This window comes from Nicotiana tabacum, chromosome 6 (assembly GCF_000715075.1).
Source record: "Nicotiana tabacum cultivar K326 chromosome 6, ASM71507v2, whole genome shotgun sequence".
In the NCBI taxonomy this organism is placed as follows: Eukaryota; Viridiplantae; Streptophyta; class Magnoliopsida; order Solanales; family Solanaceae; genus Nicotiana; species Nicotiana tabacum.
The window spans coordinates 107,888,567-107,902,366 of NC_134085.1; the positions used below are offsets into that span (position 1 = coordinate 107,888,567).

Consider the following 13,800-nt stretch of genomic DNA (forward strand, 5'->3'; position numbering starts at 1 on the left):
AGAGAAGATAACATAAGTTTTGAAGGAAGTAAAATCCCCAGCAGTATACGAAAAGGGAGATACAAGTTTTAAAAGAAAAGCAATCTTGGAAGAAGCAAGATAACCCAAAGTTTTAAAAGTAATGGCATTTGAATCAATATCTTCCCCGCCATTGTTAAAGGGAGGAAGTTAATTCCCCAGCAGTGTTATTCCCGGCAGGTTTCAGGGAAGTGAAAGCACCAGTTTTGAAGGAAGCAGTTGAAGAAGTCAGGAGCCCGCATGGAGAATGGAGGTGTTATTGTTCGAAGTTTTTGTTGAGGTCAGGAGCCCGCCTGGAGAATGGAGGCTGAATTATTTTTGAATTAATATTGAAGTCAGGAGCCCGCCTGGAGAATGGAGGCCGAATTATTTTTAAAGTTGTTGAAGTCAGGAGCCCGCCTGGAGAATGGAGGCCGAATTATTTTGAAAAAGTTAATTGAAGTCAGGAGCCCGCCTGGAGAATGGAGGCTGAATTATTTTGAAGAAGTTATTGAAGTCAGGAGCCCGCCTGGAGAATGGAGGCCGAATTATTTTTAAGTTATTGTTGAAGTCAGGAGCCCGCCTGGAGAATGGAGGCCGAATTATTTTGAAAAAGTTGATTGAAGTCAGGAGCCCGCCTGGAGAATGGAGGCTGAATTATTTTGAAGAAGTTATTGAAGTCAGGAGCCCGCCTAGAGAACGGAGGCTGAAATGTTTAAGAAATTGTTGAAGTCAGGAGCCCGCCTGGAGAATGGAGGCTGAATTATTTTGAAGAAGTTATTGAAGTCAGAAGCCCGCCTGGAGAATGGAGGCTGAATTATTTTGAAGAAGTTATTGAAGTCAGGAGCTCGCCTGGAGAACTGAGGCTGAAATTTTTAAGAAATTGTTGAAGTCAGGAGCCCGCCTGAGAATGGAGGATGAATTATTTTGAAGAAGTTATTGAAGTCAGGAGCCCACATGGAGAACGAAGGCTGAAATTTTTAAGAAGTTATTGAAGTCAGGATCCCGCCTAGAGAATGGAGGCTGAATTATTTTGAAGAAGTTATTGAAGTCAGGAGCCCGCCTGGAGAACGAAGGCTGAAATTTTTAAGAAATTGTTGAAGTCAGGAGTCTGCCTGGAGAATGGAGGCTGAATTATTTTGAAGAAGTTATTGAAGTCAGGAGCCCGCCTGGAGAACGGAGGCTGAAATTTTTAAGAAGTTATTGAAGTCAAGAGCCCGCCTGGAGAATGGAGGCTGAATTATTTTGAAAAGTAGTTGAAGTCAGGAGCCCGCCTGGAGAATGGAGGCTGATTTATTTTCAAAATTGTTGTGGAAGTCAGGAGCCCGCCTAGAGAACGGAGGCTGAAATTTTTAAGAAATTGTTGAAGTCAGGAACCTGCCTGGAGAATGGAGGCTGAATTATTTTGAAAAGTTGTTGAAGTCAGGAGCCCGCCTGGAGAATGGAGGCTGATTTATTTTCAAAGTTGCTGTGGAAGTCAGGAGCCCGCCTGGAGAACGGAGGCTGAAATTTTTAAGAAATTGTTGAAGTCAGGAGCCCGCCTGGAGAACGGAGGCTGAAATTTTAAGAAATTGTTGAAGTCAGGAGCCCGCCTGGAGAACGGAGGTGTTACATTTAAGAAGTTGGTGAAGTCAGGAAGCCGCCTGTAGAACGGAGGTTGTTTATTTTAAGTTGGAGAAATCAGGAGCCCGCCTGCAGAATGGAGGTTGTTAAAATTTTAAGCTTGGAGTCAGGAGCCCGCCTGCAAAACAGAGGAATACATTTCAAGATCAAATCAGAAGTCAGTAATGAGGAGGGTTTCAACAAAAAAATCCCCAGCATAACAAGCTTTAATATAGGAAGCAGCGTCCCCAGCAGACAGAGCAGAATGATAAAACTTGTGTTCAGAAAAGCAAAAGGCCAGTGTCATCCCCAGCAGTTTTCGAAAAAAAGCACCAAAGGAAACACAAGCCGACAAGAAAGCAAGGCAATCAGAGCAAGTGGAAGATAGATAAGATTTTGTAATTCTTAGTTTAGTCTAGCTTCTTGTTTTCTTTTGGCACGGTGTAATAAGGAGATCGAAAAGTAGTAGCAACAACATGCAGCAGCAATAACGGCAAAATTGTAATTCCATGGTAGTTCCAGCTACCAAAACTTCCCGAACTACATTAACCTGATTCCCTTTTAGCCAGGGATATGTAGGAAACCTTTGAAGCAAAGGTTCGGTTAAATCTTTTTTAAAAAAAAAATGCTTCACACGGAGTATTCCAACAGGCAAAAATCGCTCGTATCCGCTCACTTGATCTTTGCACGAAAAACCTTCGTGTTTTCGGACAAAGAGGGGCAGCTGTGAATACGTGATTTTTGCTTCACGAAAACTACTCCAAAAGAAATTAAAAATAAAATAAAATTCTCTTGGTGTACAATTTTTAGGATTTGCGTGACATTTTTGGATAATTATTTGTGTTTTTGTCCGTAAATATTTACCTTGTTGTAGTTAATTGAAAAATACATAAAAATACATATTGCATGCATATTTAGGATTTATTATGCATTTAGGAATTAATTAAACCATCATTTGGCTCTAAAAAGAAAATCACAAAAATATGCATTTTATTCTATTTGTTGTCATTGTGTGATTTTATTTTAAGGTTTTAATTTGTATGTTAATTGTTGTAAGTGTTAATTAATATTTGTGTAGTTTTATTTTTGATTTTACAATTTAATTAGGAATTGTGTGTAAATTAGAAGTTAAAGAAGGAAAAGGAAAAGAGTTCAAAAAATGAAGAAAACTCGGATTGGGCCGAAAGTTTAAATTGAAATTGGGCCCAAATCAATACCAATTTTGACCCAGTCCGGTTAGCTGGTCTCTCAGATGAAGGAAACGACGCCGTATTGGCATGTTCCATCTGAACTGTTGATCAAACAGATCTAACGGTCCAGTGCAGTTCTTTCATTAAACCAAACGATGTCGTATGGTTGTATTTGATCGGGACCGTTCATTGCTTTTGATCTAATGGCTCCCAGGCTTTCCCTCATGACCCGACCCACTCCCATCTGAGACCGACCCAATCCCCACTCAATCAAAACGGCACCGTTCTTTTAAGTGAAGAAATCCTGGCCATCAATCTCACTTGATCCAACGGCCAGGATCCATCCCCCCCTCTGTATATAAGGCTAATTCTCACCCCACGCCCCCATAACCAAACACCCACCCCCCATCCATGTTCATCGTCTCTTTCAGAGATGGACCCCAAACCCTAGCCGCCCTAAAATCCCTCCGTTTGAAAGTCGGCGGCAACAACGCCGGTGACCACCACCTTAACACCCTAAGACCATCTGACCACCCCCGTTCCAAATATGTTACTCGTGTAGTTCGAATCTTCCCCCATATTCTCGAATCTTCATTTGAAGATTCGAGCCAAACGGAAACCTACACCAACCAACCCCAAACTCACCCCAAGGCACCCCCTAACCACCCTCGTTACGGATCTGTTGGTTGCTCACCTCGAATCAACTTCCAACTTCTCGAATCTTCAATCGAAGATTCGAGCAGGACTTAGATCTACCCCAACCAACTCCAAATTCATACCAGGCAACCCCTGGACCTCCCTCATACCCTAAATAACTTTGGTTCCGTTCAAATCTGTCTAGAAACGGTCGAACCCTAAATCGAAAACCAGGAACCCTAGAAATTCAAATCATGGAATCCGTCAAAATTAAGTGAGGATTTGGGGTCTAATCGACCTTAATCGAAGTGTTCTCAGTTGAGAACACTTCGACTAAGGTCTGTTCGACCTCAAAGTGTCCGAGTCCGAAGATCGAGCCTGGGTCCGTGTAGTTCTGGTATTTTGAGGTATCTTCCTTTTTCACTTGTTCTGTGTTCATTTTTTTTATCTATGTATCTGTTTAGTTTAGTTTGATTGGTTTTTCCATTCTTTATCAATTCATTTTCTCATCCCCAGTGACCTTTTTATTTGGTCGGTTTTTCTTTTGTTGATTAAATTGTACCTGTTATAAACTACACATTCGATTTGATTAATGTCGACGAATAATTAGTTTCATAAGTCCCCTGTGTTGTACAAAGCCATGAATCATCTTGTTTGTATGATTGATTTTGTTTGTTGTTACCAATTGTGTATGAATAATCGATTAATAAGTTGCATCGATTAATTAGTTTCCTATTAGTCCCTGTTTCTATCAATACCACTGAAATTACCCGTGAATTGCCTGATTTTCTGTGTCTGATTGTTTAGTGTCAATTGTTGTAGGCAATTGGTTAATTAGTTTTCGTCGATTAATTCGTTCTTATTTATAGACCAGTAAGTTCGTCAAATGGTTGTTGTGTGTGCTGATCTGTGGACACTTAGTTTTAGGGCATTGTCAATAGGCTGACAATGATCCTGCATTCATGTTGATTCTAATTTTATTATTCAGTTTCAGCTTTAAGGATTCTGTTGAGTTCTATGTTGTGTTAAGTCTGGTTTTGATTTAATTTCAGTTCACTTATTCCAATTGAATTCTAACCTCAGTCATTCGGTTATCAGAAATAAGTTTGGTTATAGTTGTTAGTCAGGTTTAATTTTCAAATCTTTGTTAGTTGAAAACAAATTTCAGAATTAAAAGTTTTAATACAGTTGAATAATTGTATTAGGGGGCAGTAATATTAAGGGGTTTCAGGGGTGATTTGGGAATGAAACAGTTAGGATAATATTTTAATGTTAGTGTGTTGTTAGTGGGATATTAATATCTTTAAATTAATACACTAATGGGGAACAAAAGGGAATGGGGGGCTGAAAATAAGGAAAAGTTTTCCTTAGTGGGATTTAAAGTGGAATGATTCAGATTTTAGTGGGAAAGGGGGGGTAAGGCAGTAAGAAAAGGGTCGGGCAGTAGGTTTAAGAGGGCAGACTTGTATAAAAGGGTGTGGAGGCTGGATTTTGAAGGGAGGGAGAATTTAAGTTAAAAATTGACTGACTTTTAATCTTGGAGAGTCAGAATTTGAGAGAAAAAGGACTAGATTTTAACGTTAAGAATTTAGTTTTTTTAGAGTCAGTAGTTTGAGTGTGTTCTATTTTGAGTGTTGAAAGAACAAAAAAATCAGAACGGTTCCATTGCATCTTTTGCTTCTGGTTCACTCTGCATTCTGCCTATGATTGTTTGGTATTGCTGGGTTCCGAGTTGGGTTTTTCTGGGTTGCTCTTTGGTTATTTGCTACTGTTTCATTGGGTGTTGCTGGATTTCTGCTCGATTTTTAAAATCTGTTGTTGGGTGTTGTTGTTGTTGCATGCTACTTCTGCTGATCCTCCTCTTCTTTTGCTCTCCAATATCAGGTACACAACTGATACACTGATTATTGTAAGCTAAAAATATGGAAGCATGTACATTATGAAAGAATGGAAGTTTGAAGTCTTGATATAGCTTTTTCTTTTCTTTTCATTAATTGTAATTAGAACATGCTATATACTATTCTTATGTAATTTGATGCCCCTTGGTATAACTGAGTAGTTTTGTAGTAATGTAGTCAATGATATTCTGTTCATTTTAGTTTGGTTATCATTTACTATATGTTCAAATGCATGTCAAATGAAATCAGGTCCAGTAAACCATTTTAATTACCGTGGCAGTCTAGTTTCAACATTCAATGGTTTGAAGTTAGAATTAAAATTAGACCTCTAAGTTACCTCACTCCAACTGATTGATTCTTTAAAACTTGGGTAATTTGTTTAATTAGATATCATCATTTTTACCTTTTTAGCATTACAAATTTTGAATATATGTAGAATAGTTTAACTAGGCCTCAATATTGGAACAAAATGGCCCAGGTCCAGTTTAATACTACCTACGTTGGACCTAGGCCCATGCTTGGCAAACGGACTGCCCATATGCACCTTTATATTCTGCTTTAACAAACTGCGTCTGGAACTCGGCTATAACATGTAATTTAATTAGGATCTTTTCTTCTTTCATTTTAGAGACGAACGAAAAATAGAAGAATGCAGTCACTTTAGGACGATCCTTTTAAAATAAACGAGATGAGCCTCGTCGAATAGAACGCACAAGCTGTGGGGCCCTCTGTACGTGTTTATAAAGTTACTTAGATTTCGAGAAGGGCCGTTTAGCAAATTTCACGGCCTTGCCCAAAATAATGATATGCTAGTCGCTTTAGGCGCATTTTTTTAATAAATTACTTTCTTAAATTCGAGTGCACATTTATGTGACCCAAATCCAAATCTCAACGGAGTTGAAATGTGTCGATAACCACGGGTACATTGATTGTGACATGGTTAGAAATACGTTTTCACGACGTTGCAATTCTCTTTAAAAATAATGATAATAATAAAAGCGGTTAAAAGTTAAAAAGTACATTAGTTACAATATGTATAAAATCAGATAATCAAACTGAATATAACAGTTGAGCGACCGTGCTAGAACCACGGAACTCGGGAATGCCTAACACCTTCTCCCGGGTTAACAGAATTCCTTACTCGGATTTCTGGTTCGCGGACTGTTAAAAAGAGTCATTCTTTTCTTCGATTCGGGATAAAAACCGGTGACTTAGGACACCATAAATCTCCCAAGTGGTGACTCTGATTCTTTAATAATAATCCTGTTTCGATTGTCCTTTAATTGGAAAAACTCCCTCTGCGTCCCTTTGCGATGGCGCGGGTAAAAAGGAGGTGTGACACCATGAGCTCCCATCCTTAATGTGAATATCTACTTAGGAAAGCCATAGTTATTACACATCAATCTTCTCTAAAGGAACCTTGAGGAATGTTCCTTTAACCTGTCATATAATTACTTTATAGAGAAATAGTTGAGTCATAACATCAGAGAATATACTTATAATTAATAAATATACAACAACAATCCAGTATAATCTCACAAGTGGGATCTACGAAAGATAGTGTGTACGCAGACCTTACCCCTATTATGAAGTAGAGAGACTGTTTCTGATATCCCCTCGGCACAAGAAGATGAAAAGCGACAATAGAACAATAACAACAACAAAACCAGAAAGATAATACTAGCGAGCTAGGAATTAGAAAATATACCTGGAAAAATAATATCAATAATCAGTGCAGTGACAAGGTCCTAGAAAATAGTACGAGCACAACATGTACCATTAGCATACTAAATTGTGACACTGACCAACTAGAGTTACATACAGAACGAAGCAGAAAAACGTTCACTACCTGCTAACCTACAACCCTAATGCTCTCCCTCCATATCTTCATATTAAGGGTCATGTCATCACTGAGCTGGAGTCGCATTATGTCTTGCCTGATCACCTCTCCCCAATACTTCTTTGGCTGCCCTCTACCTCTCCTCGTACCCGTCAGAGCCAACCGCTCGCACCTCCTAACCGGGGCATCTAGGCTTCTCTTCTGCACGTGCCGGAACCATCTAAGCCCCACTTCCCGCATTTTATCTTCGGGAGCCATGCCCACCCTCGCCCGAATATTTTCATTCTTAATCTTTTCCAACCTCGTGTGCCCGCACATCCATCTCAACATCCTCATTTCTATTACTTTCATCTTCTGGATATGGAAAATCTTGACTGGCCAACATTCTGCTCCATACAACATGGCCGGTCTAACCAGCGCTCTGTAGAACCTGCCTTTAAGTTTCGGGGCACTTTTTGTCGCACAAAACGCCAGATGTTAATTAACCTCCATTTCATCCAACCTGCCCCTATACGGTGCGTAACATCCTCGTCAATCTCCCTGATCCCCTGGATAATATACCCAAAGTACGTAAAACTTCCTTATCAAGCCTCACGTCGCTGTCCACTCCCCCATAAAATCGCTGAACTTGCACTCCAAGTATTCAGTCTTAGTTTCTCCTGTGTTCACCTTACGTTAAGTATTAGTCCTCAAGTTCAAGACTCATACACTACTAGTATACAGATTTTTTTACATTATAAGATTAAATTAACCTAAAATGGGAGTTATTAATAAAAAAAAATGTAAGAGCATGCTATAAATTGTACTATTATAATTAATAGTGTAAATATATTTATTTTATGTGCCTATACAGATTTAAATGTTGTGACAGCTAATTTGTGCAAGAGGACTGGACCAAAAAAAAAAAAGGACGCCACGTGAAAAGCAAAGATTGGATAGAACGCTGAAAAGGAAACTCTGTAAGACGGAAACACCAAATGCTGAAATAAGAAGCACATTGTGATGAGCAAAAGCAGCAGCAAAAATGACTTGGCTATTAGAGCCGCCTTTTGTTAATTCTTCAATCCCTTTTCACTCTCATCCCCACAATCTCTATATCCGAAACAACTCTTTTTTCAAACCCATTTCTGCCGCCCCCGGAGCTGTAGAGCCTCTCTCGCCGGAGCCGGAGCCGGAGCCGGAAAGCCTTGCATTATCGCTTGATGGCCCAAGAGAACGCCGGAGAGTTGTCCGGTTGGCTTGGGAAAAGCTGGTTCGTTGGTCTCGCTCTTTGCGTTCTAAGGCCAAAACTGACGTCATTGAACGTACTAATAAGGTACTTACCTCTTTTACTTTCCTAATTTCTCTGCATTTTTTACTCCAAGTATATTGTATGAAACACGGTTTTCAAAATTTTCCATATTTTATGAATCTTCTAATTTTATTTTGTTGTAACTTTAAGATACTGGTGCATGATTATTTCTGTGTGAACTATGAACTTTTCTTGGTAGAAATCGGGGAAACCAGATTGACCTGGAACTTATTGCTTTTTAGGTTCTAGTCTATGACCTAGTATAATTTCTGAAGTTTGTGATTGTGAGGGATAATCATTTTTGCTGTTAATCATTTCGATTTTATTTTTCTGCTTCATTGCCTTTTATTATTATTTTCTTCAATGGGAAGATGAGAAGAGAAACTAGTTAGTTAGCAAATTTCCAGTAGTAAAAGATTTCCATATATCGGAAGTGAGAATGACAAAATGAGAGAGTAAGTATCTCTCTCCACTGCCTATGATGAGCAAGAAATAGAAATTCTTTTTCCTGGTAGTATTTCCTTGAGAATGATTTTCATTTTTACTTTCTTATCCATTTTCCTTCTTTTATTCTTTTCCCCTCTGAAAGCAGAAACAATTTATTAATCCTACAAAGAAAAGCAACATACAAACAAAGGTCTCCGGCTCTCCATTAAGAGCACTGCTGTCTCAGCATTGATATTAGAGCCACGAAAAGGTGGCAGTAAAATAGCTTAGACTGACTTCTAATCGACCTAAGAGAATCACCACAAGCTAAATTATAAATACTTGTTTGGCTTAGTTCTCGTATCTTGTTACAGAAATTGTATTCATTCTAATACTGTGTGTTCTTGAAGCATTGGCATCTTTGCTTCTTATTGTGTTTAAACATTGCAGTGTTCCTCCCCCCCCCCCCCTTTAAGTGCCCTATTACTGTTTGACTTCTTTATGTTATACTTCAGCATTGTACTAATTTCCTTTCCCATTTTATGTACATCTTAAAATGCTTAATCTAGAACACTAACGTTTTTCTACTTTTTTTCACTGGAGGGTAGAACTACTTTTGAATATTTTCTGCTTAGATATGAAAGAAAGTTTAAAAACCAGAAAGGTTCCCTCTAGCCGTTCACTTATGGTTTCTAATTCAATAATACCCCTGAGAATCCACGACGAAAAGGGGGTATCCTTCTTTCAACTTCAATTAATCCCTAGAACATCAAGTAATTAGAAATGAAATGCCTCCCACCCCTGCTGCAGAAAGAAAGAAGTTGAAAAACTGTGTTCTTATGTTTACTGGCTTCTTTCTTTTCTTCCATTTCCCCCTTGTTGCTGGTTCTTGGGTTGGGTGAATTTAATGTTAGTGCTGAATGATACAATTTTTAATATCCTTTGGTCCTAGATAGTGGTTCTTGGAGGTGGATCTTTTGGAACAGCAATGGCTGCTCATGTTGCAACAAGAAAGTCCCAGTTGGAAGTGAATATGCTTGTAAGAGATCCTCAAGTTTGTCGATCAATAAACGAGGAACACTATAACTGGTGAGCTTTTGACTTTAATTCTGGTTTTGTTTATACTTTAGGGTTTTAACATAACCAAAAGCATAGCCGTCACCTGGACCCAACCTCCGAGCCAATTCCACTCAGTCCATCCGATAAAAAAGGGTGGCGAGTGCAGATAGAGAGATTTTGATCTGCTGGGTTTTCATGTTAATAGGCAAAGCTTGCCAGTTTAGGTATTTCTTATCATTTTTTTTTGCTTCGTAACCTTTTCCTTTCTCTTTTGCTACAGTAAATATTTTCCACAGCACAAGCTACCAGAAAATGTCATTGCAACTACAGATGCAAAAGCTGCTCTGCTAGGTGCAGATTTTTGCTTCCATGCTGTACCTGTTCAGGTATATTTTATGTTTTCTTAATTCATCGTTTGTTTATTGTGCAATGAATTCTGCTGGAACCATGGAAGCAAAATTATTATCTCATGTACTAGTTCTTATTTCCTTGGATTTGCAGGTGAAGTTTGTCCATTTATTTTGCAACTAGTTTGACCGAGATGCATTTACCAATTATATCGTACTGCAGTTCAGCTCATCATTCCTTGAGGAAATTGCCAACCATGTTGATCCAGGCTTGCCGTTCATATCTCTCAGCAAGGGTTTGGAGCTAAACACATTAAGAACAATGTCTCAGATAATTCCCAAAGCACTGAAAAATCCTCGCCAACCCTATGTTGCTCTATCTGGTCCTTCCTTTGCACTAGAGCTGATGAATGAACTACCAACAGGTTGTTTGGACTGTTTTGAGAATCTATTTTGTCATTGCTTGAAGTTCAAAAATAACCCTTGCTTTGCTTGTGCAGCAATGGTAGTAGCTTCAAAAGACAAAAAGATGGCAAATTCCGTTCAGCAACTTATGGCTTGTAGAAACCTGAGAATCAACACATCAAGGTATTTCACTAAGTTGCTCGAACTCGGGTGCGGGTATCTGATACGGGGACGGATCCGAGTATCGGACTTGGCAAAATTTAAATTTTAAGATTCGGGGGTGCAGATCTGGATATGGATACGAGTGTAGGGATTCGGCTAATAAAAAATAGAGCTATAAAAATATTGTAAATTTTGAGAGATATTCTGAGAAAAACTTACATGAATATTGTAGAATTCGATCTTTCATTCTCCAAGATGGACATTATTTTATCATTCTCCTAAATCTGTTTGATTTTTGATTTTGAGAAATCAAAATCTCAATTTTTCTCCCAAATTTGTCGATGGACTCCGGTCAAAGTGTCCGAAGTCAGTTGACTGAATCTGGGACGTATCCCGCTCCCGCTCCGGTCCCCGTCTCGTATCGGGACGGGGACGGCACCAAAATCGAAGAGTCCGCGCAACTTAGGTATTTCAATCAGTGGTCAGAGCTATAACATTTTGATTGCAAGTCTATCATAGAATTTTACCACTACAACTAGGGAACTTTCTGACACCCCCTTTCTGTCTTCTCATATCTTCAAGAGAAACACAACATTGTAGAGCTCTAATAGGATATGTTTGATGCTTATCCTACCTTGGATATTTTGGGTGGATTTCTTGAACCTTGAAGGATCATCAGCTGGAAATAAGAATTCTTTTGTTCTATAAGCAACATTATGAAATGTTATAAAATATTAAAGTTTGATTTTAAAAAAAAAAAACAAGGAACTTGTCGAAGTTTTAATTTTTTTCTTATAAAGCTTTAAGTTGTAAAGCCCTGATGTCTTTTGTCTGATTTGATCTCATCTGTTTAGGAGGAGCATATATTTCAAACTATTATGGATTGTATTGAAGTTCTGCTGATAAATGAAAAAAAAAAGGAAGACTGCTTTCTTCAGCACACAATGGTTGTGCAGAGGGTTCTCCTCTGTACAGAATTAGATACACTGTAATTAATGCAATTTCTGCTGTTGGATTCCAGGGGGGATAAATGGTCTGGTTGCACCTAGTCCTGGTAACCTACTATGTGTAGAAGTGTCTGGAGTACGTTCGAACAAAGTTAACATTTGTAAAGGTTTTGCACTCCAAATGCTTGCTTGTAACTCCTGATGTTACAGTGATGTTACAGGGGTTGAAATTGCAGGTGCATTGAAAAATGTGTTGGCAATTGCAGCTGGCATTGTGGAAGGACTAAATCTTGGCAACAATTCCATGGCTGCTCTTGTTTCACAAGGTTGCTCTGAAATTCGATGGTTGGCAACAAAGGTTAGTTGGCTTTAATCACATCTTAGAAGTTTCTGCATTTTCCTTCTATTAATCTTCCACATGACTTTCAAGCAGCTATTTGACTGATTATTATAATTCAAGCATCAATTTCATGTATGAGATATTAGGCACTGCTATAAAGGTTTCATGTTCTGTTCCCAAGTATTTTTGCTGCTATCGATTCAAGCATCAAGTCGACGTGTTCATATTTTCTAAACAAGCTGTGATTTAGAACTATCAGCTTGAATGCTTGATTATCTTTATCCTAAAATACTGGTTGACACTGATCTCTTTCCATTAAAGATGGGTGCAAAGTCAACAACATTAACTGGTCTATCAGGAACTGGAGATATTATGCTCACATGCTTTGTGAGCCTTTCAAGAAACAGAACAGTTGGAGTTCGTCTGGGATCGGGCGAAAAACTTGACGATATACTTAGTTCAATGAATCAGGTATAAGAAATGGAGCTGCTGTGTCATTTTGTGGTTTTGTCTGTTCTCTCTCCTTTACAACTACTACATTTTTAGGTAGCTGAAGGGGTTACAACAGCTGGAGCTGTAATTGCTTTAGCGCAAAAGTACAAGGTTAAAATGCCAGTTTTAACAGCAGTTGCAAGGATTATCGACAACGAACTAACGCCCACAAAAGCTGTTTTTGAGTTGATGAATCTCCCTCAGGTTGCTCCCATGCTTAATAATCAATTTCTAAAAGGGACTTTTTCATGTCAATATGACTCTAGAAACACTTTTATACAACCTGTATTACTGACTGCCAATTGTTTTGATTCTAATATGCAGGTTGAAGAAGTTTAAACAAGGCAGTGGAGTTAGAAGATGTTAGCTGCTGGGTGAAACTTTAACACAAATACAACCCGTGAATGGCGTAGTTGCTCCCTGAGGCTCAAAATCAACATGTTATCATAAGGATCTTTGCCTGTTTAGTGGCTGCACAGTGAGGAGAGTCAGAGGCGGATATAGAGCGGGTTCCATGGGTTCAACTTAAGTCTGAATCCATTGCTTTCGGCTCGCCATATGTACCTATGCAAAAAATTTGAAGTTTGTGGGAGTATTAGATTCATTCTAAACCATCTGACTATAAATCTTAGATGCGTCTCGGCTGACAGTCTCCAAGTTTTATGGTGACCAAATCTGTCTTTGAGTTCTTTCACCACGTTATTAGTTATACATGCCCAAGTATGATTTATGAATTCGAGTCAAGCTGGAGCTTGTAATTAGTCATCAATAACACTGTTTGAATGAATATATTTGAAGGAACTTACAATTCTAGATTTGTAAACTCAAAATTCTTGCATAAGAATGTTCTGTCAGCTGATCTTTTTTTTTCTTTTTGTAACCTGATAGTACGCTAATGTTAGTGTAAAACCTTAGGACAATGCTTTCACATATTGAAGGCAAATATAACTTGTATTCGTTTCCTTACCCAAATCATGTAGATTTACCTTTTGGTGGTTATGTTTTCTCCTTTGTAATAATCATTTTGAACATTAGTAGTTGTCATTCAAATTAGTTTAGTGAATCATTTTGAGTAGTAGCAGCTGTCATTTAAATGGGAGGCCATTATGTATCTTTTCTTATAATAAACCAACTCACTTTAGAATTATCTAGACATATTATTCTGTGT

At 38.5% G+C, this 13,800-nt stretch overlaps 1 protein-coding gene across 2 annotated transcripts; it reads left to right on the forward strand.

The window, feature by feature from the left end:
• Positions 1-8,107: 8,107 nt before the first annotated feature.
• On the forward strand, positions 8,108-13,682 carry LOC107825208 (glycerol-3-phosphate dehydrogenase [NAD(+)] 2, chloroplastic). Of its 2 annotated transcripts, none has more exons than XM_016652034.2 (9): positions 8,108-8,478; positions 9,833-9,969; positions 10,220-10,325; positions 10,510-10,711; positions 10,787-10,874; positions 12,011-12,158; positions 12,462-12,611; positions 12,687-12,836; positions 12,957-13,682. In XM_016652034.2, the coding sequence occupies exons 1-9, from the start codon at positions 8,188-8,190 to the stop codon at positions 12,969-12,971; spliced, it is 1,287 nt and encodes a 428-aa protein (XP_016507520.1). In that variant the 5' UTR covers positions 8,108-8,187; the 3' UTR covers positions 12,972-13,682. The 2 variants fall into 2 exon arrangements, with proteins under 2 accessions (XP_016507520.1, XP_016507521.1); XM_016652035.2 differs by having other exon boundaries at positions 8,178-8,478; positions 9,837-9,969.
• The last annotated feature ends 118 nt before the right edge of the window (positions 13,683-13,800 follow it).

Bases quoted from the DNA above. Each gene is read 5' to 3' on its own strand.
- LOC107825208 (XM_016652034.2), top strand. From the start codon at position 8,188: ATGACTTGGCTATTAGAGCCGCCTTTTGTTAATTCTTCAATCCCTTTT. The intron at 9,970-10,219 runs GTGAGCTTTTGA...CTTTTGCTACAG, and splicing joins AACGAGGAACACTATAACTG to TAAATATTTTCCACAGCACA. The intron at 10,712-10,786 runs GTTGTTTGGACT...TTGCTTGTGCAG, and splicing joins GATGAATGAACTACCAACAG to CAATGGTAGTAGCTTCAAAA.